Source organism: Aspergillus mulundensis (genome assembly GCF_003369625.1).
Source record: "Aspergillus mulundensis strain DSM 5745 chromosome Unknown scaffold_15, whole genome shotgun sequence".
In the NCBI taxonomy this organism is placed as follows: Eukaryota; Fungi; Ascomycota; class Eurotiomycetes; order Eurotiales; family Aspergillaceae; genus Aspergillus; species Aspergillus mulundensis.
Genome location: NW_020797903.1, coordinates 196,258 through 206,015, shown reverse-complemented (window position 1 = coordinate 206,015; position 9,758 = coordinate 196,258). Strand labels below are relative to the sequence as shown.

General features: G+C 51.0%; 4 protein-coding genes across 4 annotated transcripts; 1 reads left to right on the top strand and 3 right to left on the bottom strand.

The window, feature by feature from the left end:
• Positions 1 to 622: 622 nt before the first annotated feature.
• Positions 623 to 1,951, top strand: DSM5745_10388 (uncharacterized protein; the record flags this gene model as incomplete). The annotated part of the gene is made up of 2 exons (XM_026752404.1): positions 623 to 1,472; positions 1,524 to 1,951. The coding sequence occupies 2 exons, from the start codon at positions 623 to 625 to the stop codon at positions 1,949 to 1,951; spliced, it is 1,278 nt and encodes a 425-aa protein (XP_026598847.1).
• Positions 1,952 to 2,495: 544 nt separating this feature from the next.
• Positions 2,496 to 5,037, bottom strand: DSM5745_10387 (fungal specific transcription factor domain-containing protein; the record flags this gene model as incomplete). Its single annotated transcript, XM_026752403.1, has 5 exons — positions 2,496 to 3,670; positions 3,741 to 4,530; positions 4,606 to 4,620; positions 4,705 to 4,825; positions 4,955 to 5,037. 5 exons carry the CDS (start codon positions 5,035 to 5,037, stop codon positions 2,496 to 2,498), a joined length of 2,184 nt encoding a protein of 727 aa, XP_026598846.1.
• A 2,514-nt stretch (positions 5,038 to 7,551) lies between these two features.
• On the bottom strand, positions 7,552 to 8,325 carry DSM5745_10386 (uncharacterized protein; the record flags this gene model as incomplete). Its single annotated transcript, XM_026752402.1, has 1 exon — positions 7,552 to 8,325. One exon carries the CDS (start codon positions 8,323 to 8,325, stop codon positions 7,552 to 7,554), a length of 774 nt encoding a protein of 257 aa, XP_026598845.1.
• Positions 8,326 to 8,698: 373 nt separating this feature from the next.
• On the bottom strand, positions 8,699 to 9,540 carry DSM5745_10385 (uncharacterized protein; the record flags this gene model as incomplete). The annotated part of the gene is made up of 3 exons (XM_026752401.1): positions 8,699 to 8,872; positions 8,921 to 9,134; positions 9,401 to 9,540. The coding sequence occupies 3 exons, from the start codon at positions 9,538 to 9,540 to the stop codon at positions 8,699 to 8,701; spliced, it is 528 nt and encodes a 175-aa protein (XP_026598844.1).
• Positions 9,541 to 9,758: the final 218 nt, after the last annotated feature.

Below are 9,758 nucleotides of genomic sequence, written 5' to 3'. Positions count from 1 at the left end.
GGGTGTGTTAAACTTGTGGATACCTTAGGCTAATTATTAATAAATTTTTTTTTACTTATTAAAAAATACCTATTTAAATTTATTTACTTATTACTTTAAATATAATAGGGCTAGGGCTTTAAAATATAGCTTATTTAAAGTACCTTAATTAGTTTTTTAAATATTTTTTAATTTAGACCTTTTATTATTTATACTTATTAAGTTATTCTTAATTAAAGTCATCTTGTTATTTGCCGTTAAGTAGATATTAAATCACCGCCTAGCGCCACTGAGCTGACTGACCCGCAAGGTCGTCAAGATCTTTACACATGTTTCTGTCCTCCGGAGCGTACTATACTGCTCGCCCCACTGCAGCCATCGCTTAGTAGCTTAGTCAACCTTGTTGGGAATAGTTTCAGCTCCGACGCCTAGCTGGATACAGTTCCCAAGCTTTGAGCTCAACGAATCTCCTAGAAGAGGCCTATTGGTGGCCGTCTGTTGGGCGTCTGTTGTAAAGCTTTGCAGTACCAACAGGTTAGCCACGTGACCGTCTGGAATGGCAACTAGTCACGTGCGCCATCCAAAGCACAGCGGGGAAAGAGTTCCGCGATTTCTCTCCTCGTCAACAACCCCACCCTCAACCATGAAGAGAAAGGCATCCACCCCCGCTTCTGGGGAAGCAGCGAAGAAGAATTGCAATGACCCCATTGTCTCTGCGGCTGACGTTCTCTCGCAACCCGGTCTGACGTACGAATTGGATCCCGCGGGCGATATCATCTTCCTCCTGCCCAATGTCCCCAAGAGTATGCCCGCCAGGCTGGCGGATCTGGAACCCAACATGTTGGGTGGTTTTTCTGAACTTTCTCAAACTCCTGAGTCGCAATTGTCAACGCCCTCGGCAGGTGAGCCTACTTCAGATGAGACTCCCGCGTCCGAACAAGTATCAGACGAGCCAGCGGCCAGTGAAAACGAGTCAGCTGCCACTGAAGAATCGGACACCGAAACGCCAGCCGATGAGGTCCCATTACCTCTTCGGATTCGAACCTCGTCTAAGCATCTCAGCTTCTCTTGCCCATACTTTTCCCGAATGTTTAACGGCGGGTTCAAGGAAGCGTCGGAGCTCGAGTCGCAGGGGTCCGTTGTCATCACGGTTGAGGACTGGGAGGCGCTTCCATTTCTTTTACTCTTGATGGTTATACATGGGAAAAGTCGCATGATTCCGCGAAAAGTGGATATGGAGACCCTTGTTGACATCGCCATTCTGGTTGACTTTTACGAATGTTATGAGGTGGTCGGAGTCATTTCCGACATGTGGATCAACGACCTCCTGGAGTCACACCCTCTAGCTTACAACGACGATGTACATTCATGGCTCTTCATCTCATGGGTTTTTGCTAGGAAAGAGATTTTCTCGAAAATTACTCAAATCATGCAGGTCAGCAGCACCGAGGCGATCGATTCAGCCGGCCTGCTGATTCCTGGGGTCATTATAGGTTCGTGTCCCCTGTGTTCGTTAACGGCTATAACTGATATAAAATCCATAGATCAACTGAACGAAGGCCGGAATGAAGGAATCAACCGTATAATCGAATTCCTTCACAGCCTATACTCGAGCCTAGCTACGAACGGGAAGTGTAATAAGCTCATACTATCCAATGTGTTGGGTGAGTGCTGGAGAACTCGCACCGCGTGCAAATATGGAGTTATAGGAGCTCTCGTCACGCATATGCTTTCAATGGGCCTTTTGTCGCCAAGCCCTACACCGCCATTTGCAGGAATTAGCGTTACCAAGCTTATCCAGGGTTGCGGAGAGAAGTTGCAGTCCCTGACTCATTATTCAGATCAAAACAACGAGTACGTGGCCTGCAGTATCTCACGGCGGACTCAGAACCGCCTGAGCAATATACCGCAACCTCCCGGGTTGGACATTGACAATCCAGCGTTTGTCAAGTTACGCGGAATTCACAGATAGCGAGTTACCTTACTGGCAAAGAGCTTGCTCTTGGAGCTGGGCTTCCATGGCATTGTCTAGCAATATCCCAGGAGGGAAATAGTCTCGATCGATCCTTGATCCCAGTCGAAAGTACCTGTTCTACCCGCAGCGACTTGATTATGCAACCCGCGCAGTGCTAAAACGACGTTACCCACTGCTGGCCATGAATATGCTCTTCCGATCAACTTCCTCCGTGGGAGGGATTGCGATTTTGCAAAAGAAAGGGTGCAACAAGAGCTACCCGATCGTGCCCCTTTGCTTGCTACGGACGGACCTCAAGCGTACTAAGCACGGGAGCCCCCTGCCCGTGGACATCGATTACAATAGATTGCGAACTCTATAAGAATCACTCACGAACCAGCGGGCCCTTAATCCCAATCAATGACATCAACTATTATAGGACCAAGTCTACAATCCCGAGCCATTACCGCTCTGATAACGTATGTCGCTGGTACCAAATTGTCCGATAGAGCATGTATACTGCCGTATAATGCGCGTGAACTTTCTCTGAGACGTGTTAGAATCACTTCTTCTCTGCAAATGGACGGATAGTTACCTGGAAAGATGTATCCAGCGCTTTCAGCGCTACTTCGTGAGCGCGGACAACAAGATCGCAGCCATGCTTGGCCAGATCGTCTGCACCAGCGCGCGCCATTTGATCGGCAATCGACAGGAAGTTGAGACCACCGTGAAATAGGTAAGGTCCGAAGATGTAGGGCATGAACGACAGTTGGCTGTCGACCTCCAGAATCTTCTCAATACTATCGCACGTTGTAAGCGCCTTGGGCATACATGTAAAAAGATTCGTTACCGGTGCGCAGTTCACGTGGCCATGAGGCATATTGAATGCGTCCAAATCTCCGTGGAGAAGCAGTTGCAGCACTTGCAGCATATATCGACTATAAGCCACCACGATATTGCCAGTCTGCTGTTCGGATTCAGCCCCGTTTGCCCGGTCCGCTGTATCTCCGAAGCAATTGGGCGAAGTTGGCAGAATAAGCGGAAGGTTATCCTCCCCCATGATAGGATTGAAGGGCTTACTCATGGCCTCTAGGATGTCTAGACTATATTGGCAATCGTCGAGCAGCGTTTGGGTGAGTCCCATGAGAGAACTCTCGTCCACCCCTCCCAGCCGGGGGTGTTGGTTCCGCAAACGAATCTCAATAATGTCGCCGAGGATCGTCATAAGGGGAAGAAAGTATTCGAAGAACCCGGTACCAGTCACCTGCGCAGGAGGTCCAACGGTGCGCGGTGGAATATCCCCCAAAGGGACCTGGTCGAGACGCTGCCAAATGCATTCTGGCAGCGGACACAGAACCTGGCTTTCGAAGTCGAGTATGTGCAGTGGTTCGTTGAAAGAGAATGCAAGATGTCGATCGAGAGCGTAGACATGCCAAAACGCCCTCCGGCGTTCTTCGTGATCTTCGCGCGCAGCTAAGGACATTTGTTGCGACGAGGGCGTGTTCTCTGCTATGCGGGCTTCCGAGTCATATCCTAGCCGCTTGACCAGGCGTACAGCCTTGTTCCACCACTTGAGACATTCCTCTCTGTACTCCGTTCCGGATACCACGCACGTCAGAAGAATATAACTCAGCACATCGTCAACATTTTGGTCCGGTTTCTCTTGAGGCGAGCGCGAGGGGATGGTTTCTACGCTCGTCCCGTAGAGAGGCATGTCGCACTCCGAGACCCAGCCACCTTCCGAAGTATTGTCAGACAGGTTCAATCTGAAGAGACCAACATGTGCAATTGGAGCAAGCGCACTTACCATCTGCACGATGCCAATTGTCGGAATCCCTCGCTCGCAGCAGCTTCATTGACAGGTAATACAGACGCTGCGTGACTCTGGCGCGGACAGTGCCGTTTGGAAAGATTCCCAGGTTGGCTGTATGTGAGACACACCAGAGAATTACCATCAGGAGAGCAGCTGACACTGGTCGCGGATTCTTCTTCCGCAAAAGCGACTGTTTTCTGATCACCGGTGAAAGGACGTAGGGGCACCGAGACGCAGGACCTGCCGTCTCAGGGTCTGCAAAGAATATATCGAGCAGGTTACATGCGTCGTCTGCCGTCATCGTTCCTCGCAGAAGGGGAACAATACGAGTGAGGCAAGGATATTGGCAGCTTGGCATACTGCTGATCTCCTCAGTGGATATAGGGAACGGCGACAAATCAAGCGGGAAATGACCGCAGATGGGGATGGTAGCTTCCATCGCCATGAACGATGCCATATTCGCTGCAAGTGGACCGGGTACGTCTATGCTGGAGCATACTTCTGAAGTGGCTGATTGGACGTCTGAATCGATCATTTGTGCACTCCCTTCCGCGCCTGTGCATAGCGATGGCCCCTCGAGTAGCCAAGGAATATCATCCGAGCTCGGTGATTTTGGCGATGGGTATGTGGGTTGCTTTAAACCTGTGTCGAGGTCATGCTTGACTTTATCGCTAGTACGCTGAGACTTGGGCTTCGGACCACGTTTCTTGACTGTGCGCTCGAACTGACAGGCGTAGCCGAGCTCTGTTTCTGTAAGCATGGAATCGCGAGAAGGTTGAAGCACCTACTATGACATCGACGGCTTCACATAAACATCGTCAGCCATCTCTTGACAGTCACAGCTTCGGGATTGACGTACCATGGCAACTCCCCACTACAGCGCGTCCGAGAGTTATTGCATCGATCACAGGCCCTATGCACCCTGTCCAACCTATTCTCCTCGGTCACCTTTCCATACCCGGTTCTCAGCGGACTTAGCATTGTGAGATGAAACATCGGTTGACGGTGATTGAACAAAGTTCTCATCGAAACCGTAAAAGCAGAGGATATCCGAGGTAAATAACTCAAGGTACAAGCCCCTGCATCTGCGGTCAGCGTCGCTCGTTTACGCGAGCCAGACGTTGCTGCGCTGCAGCAATGTATGCTACTACGCCATCCACCCGGACGAACGATATTAATCGGAGGCCCTAACTCCTAGCCAACCTCACCGCGCACCATAGCGATCCTTGATGTGCACGCGGACTACCCGATCAGGGGTCTTCCGTATCCCCAGATTGATATAGTTCTGCATGGTGACCGACTATTACGACGGCGTTACGAAATCTGGGGAAGCATCGGGGTCGCCGTGTGGAGAGCCACGCTCTAAGCATCCTCCACGGAATCCTGGCACCCACTCGGTAGTCGATAGTGTACGTTAGGCCGCTTCAAACCCTGCAGGTCAACGGTAGCGTCGCTAGGGTTTCGGAGACATGGACGCGTAAGACTAATCTCAACGGTCACAGCTTCGATGGTCCCTTTCCCGGATTCAACCCCGCCAGTGCTAGCGAGGGCTCGGGAGGTGGAGTGGAGCGAAGCCAAACCGAGTCTATTGGCTTTTAGTTTCGTCTGGAGACCTGAAAGTGCAGCCATGAAACGTCCCTGCGTCGCTCGGTGTCGTTCAACCCGAGACTGACGCGGAGGCGGTTCCTAGCCGGCTGGGCACACTCGAGCCCCCGAATCCATGGCTTCCAAGGGCCTTCTGTTTTTGGACACATCAATCAATAGGCAAGAACCTTTGCATCTAGAAAACCGCACCGACACATTGAATGACCATGGACTACATGGGCGCAGGGATATCGGCACCTAACTGTTTAAGAGCAGCGACCCATTTCCGCGAGTCTGTCAAGCTGCCCATTCACCGCGTCAACCGCTAATCAAGCTTGACACTTAATATCGCCCGTCGACATGAGTGGTGGAAAAACCGATCGGCTCGGCCTGTCCTAGCACGAAGCTCGGACGATCCCTGCCCCCGAGGGTACGTTCGCCTCCAGCACCGAGACAAACATTCCACGGACAGGGGTCAAGGTGGTTGGGAAACCGGTTTGTGGTAATAGGCTGGGAGTGCGCTGGAACCTGCATCGCTCGTGCTAGTCTGCGGAGAACCCTGCGCACTGCGTACCTTGAATCCTTGATTGCCACCCGACTGTTCCTCTCGGCCATCGGGAGAAAGGAAGATGGACCTACGTGACATAGAACCAAAGCAGTTCGGCATGTTTGTTGACGAAATCGAGGTTCCTTTTTTCGAGCTTGGCCGCCATGGGTGGCTTTACTCCGTATGCCGACCATCTTCACGCGGGCTACGGAACGTGCAGATGCTTGGACGTGACTTGTCTATGGCATGGGCTGCTATAGGTAAGCCTTGACATGGTGGTGTGGCTGAAATCATTTTTCACACTAGCTGGCCCTATGGGTACATAGCGAGCTAGACCACAGGGTCAGGAACGTATATGTGTCAAGTCCCAGTTCTGGCAGTCTGTGGCGGGTTATGACTTGGCCTGGCTCAAACGCTCGACGGTCAGCGAAGATAGAGTCCTGTTATAGGTCTGTAATAAACGCTGTTTCCTCTCTAGCACTGCACTGGACATGCATTGCGCGTCTACACGGTGTACTCTAGTTCCAGAGCTTCAAAGGTCGCACTCTCATCACCCCCAGCTTTACGCGAGCTTTGAAAGGCAACCCGACTTTTCGTTGTAGTCTTTCCCCCTCTGCATTCTGGCTGTCCTCGTTCAGAGAATCTCCCCTCTCGTTAGGGTTAGGGCTAGGCTCATCCCCGAGACTGAGGGCACTTGTCTTGTCGCTGTGGCGTCGTTGGAACCAGCAAGATGCAGCCGCTGTCTTGTATTCGGCGGCGAAGCTCTCCCATTCTTCTTTCGGCTTGACGCAGGAATCCTTGCTCCTGGCTTGTTGGGACTTGACATATTCTTCTAAACCATGGGGCCGGATGCCAAGTCGCACGTCGTTCCTGCAGACTGCATCAAGCTGATCGGATAGTATCACCGTGCAGCACTGCACCTGGTCCTGTAACTCCTCCAGCGCGGCAAGAACCAGACCCACCGAACAAAGGACTATCATACAACGCATTTCAAGGGCGGAGGCGTCACGTTGCAGATTTGTAAAGAAAGGCTTAGCCCGTGGCGTTGGCATATGCCTCCGACTTTGGGACTGGTGTGGCGACCACTCTGCAAGGCATGGTGGGTGCATTCCTTCTTTTGTATCACCCCCGACTCCAGCAAGGTATTGGTTCAGAGAGGATGGTCTTTAGCGGTGGTAGCAGGGCGGAAAAGGCGCAGTCGATCGATTTCAGAAGGCAGATGTGTATTATCTGCGGCTTTGATTTTGTAGGGATCGAACTGTGCAGGTGGATGGATACTGAGGTATAGTCTAGCAGGGGCCTAACTAGGTATAAAGCCTTGTATTGGGCCTTGGCTTAAGCAGCTTAAGCTATTTCAAATCTACAGATAATCGCTTAAACAAACATGTTTATTCGCCATGTTCAAGTAAGATAGGGCTGCTGCTAGAGACCGTATCTGGAGGTTCTGGCGTGGTAACCAGTCAAGGGTAGAAATCAGGTTTGTCAAAGATAGTAATGTTATATTGTAAAAGCTAGCAAAATCAGGATAAGACAGAATGGAAACGAACAGGTTATCAGGCCGGCCAAGCAGCCCAATACAGCAGGGACAAACGTCTCGGTTTCAAATCAGCCCCATCAACAGGAAGGGTTAAGCGAAAGAACCAACAGGACAGGCACATCGTTCCATACAGCTCCTTAAGGACCATACCACGCGCTATCGGGGATGTAGCAAAGGCCGTATCCTGGCCCCAAATAGCCGCCATCATCCTCAGCCTCAAGCTCGGCCAGGGCCTCTGCCTTTTCCTCCACCGTAAAGCTAGCTGCTCCTGAGTCCTCTGCAACCAACTTGTTATCCTCGTCGACTTCCACTGATCCATGGTTGTAGCCAACAAGCCAGAACCCCCAGTTAAATGTTACCAGTTCCTTCCGGAACCATTGCACCCGCCAGAGCGCCGTGTCTTCCGAGGGCGCGGGTGTTTTGTAACTCCAGGAACCGGTTAAGGACCCTGAAATATCAGGGAACGTACTAACCAGAGTGGAGAGTGTTGGCTGTGTGACCTCCATTGGGAAGTCCACGAGGATGCTGATATATCGTGCGGGGGCACCTTCGTCGATGGTTGCCTTGTATGGTGGCTTGGTGGCTTTGTAGTAGTATTGCACGTCCTTGTTAAACGCGCGGAGGAACCTGTGGATATCGTTGTCAGATAATTCGATGTCCGATTCAATTTGATATGACGACGCCTCGCGTTGACTGCGATACTCCAGGATTACGGGGTGGGTATGCGGCGGTTGCTTGTAGAACCTTTCAGGGACAACGGCCTTGATCTCTTCCTCGGCCTCGGCAAGTCTGAGCGTCCGATATGCCTCTTTGAACCCAGGCTGGGTCTTGAAAGCGTTGGATGTCATCTTGAAGTCGAAGAGGCTTGCTGGTTGTGTGTGGTGGTTCTGCGTACTCGTGATGTAGAACATGAGGTGGGATTGCGTGGCAAGACGGGGATATTTATAGACAAGCCGATGTTGAAATTTGCTTTTGAGACCCTCACCTGGAGCGTGGCTCGAGGCTGCTTTGTGTTTCTGTATGGTATTCATGTGTTCCATGGTCCGGTTGTTTCATGACCAGGGCTGCGCCAAAGCCGAGTGCAAGGCCGTTCATCACAAGCCCTTTGTACTGGACAATGCAGGTTCAAGTGTATATGGGTACACAGTTCTGTATTCTAGAGAGGAAGACGATAACGGAACTCTGGGTATAGTTCTTCTCTCTATGTCATCTATTCTTTGACAAAGTACCCTACCACGTATCCCTGACCAAGGTACTTGCTACTACCCCTGTCTTCACCGGACATTAAGTAAACCAGATCCATGCTACCGCTGCCAGACAAACCAGGAATGCAAGTGTCCAGCGGTCAACCGTCATGCGCGACACAAAGCTGTTGCGGGAATGATGTTCAGTAAGGACACTGGACTTGGCCTTGTGGATGCCCTCCTCTGCACATCCAACAGAGCGGCCAGCCGGAATCTACGCCATAGGTCAGCATTCTGATACACACGTCTAGCGGCGACTTACCATGGACGACCTCCTAAGCTCTCTAACCTCTTCCAAAAGTTGGTTGGCCACCAGACTTGTTGCCCGATTCTCATCTGCGAAACCCCGAAGATCCGAGGCGACCGAGTGGATGGAGCGTGCAGTATATTCGTGAAGAGCTCTAGAAGAAAGCCAGAAGTGTTCGTCGGTTTCAAGAAAAGCAGTTGGACCGTATGGTACTGACAGCCCGGCGAATCTTTGTCGCAAACATTGTGACCTGCACAGAGACCGCTTTAATGTTTTTTATATCTGTCCTTGCGCGAAAAAAAGTGAAATGGCGCCGCAATCCAGTTGGCAACTTTCTCTGACACCCCTCCAGGTCTTTTTCTAACTGGAGGCCATCTGTTCGACAACCTTCCAGCTCCTTCTCAATAGACTTATCAAATTGGGCCCAAAGCCACGCCTGCTTGCTCGATTGAGCTTTTCAGCCTATCGAGCACCTCGTAGTCAGCTTGCAGGTACGCGATTTGCCTTTCAAGACCTTTTAAGATCGTGCTCAAGCCTTTCCACTTCTTATAGAACTTGATCAGGTACTCGGCGAGTTTCACTATCCCTGCAACCAGGGCCACCACAAGGCCAAGGACCTCGAAACCAAGAACCATTTTCAGAGATTGGGTATCTGTCGGTGAGCACTGGGCAGGGACGTAATGGATTTGCAAGTGGTGTAGCGTGAAGACAGATCTGGGTTCTGAAGATGAATATAGTAGTGAATGGTGTGTCTTATTCACTTACAGGGATACTGTGGCTTTTTTTATATTGCCAATCCCCGGGGAAATACCTACGAGGCATTGAACCCTACATTGAACGCTACATTGAAAGG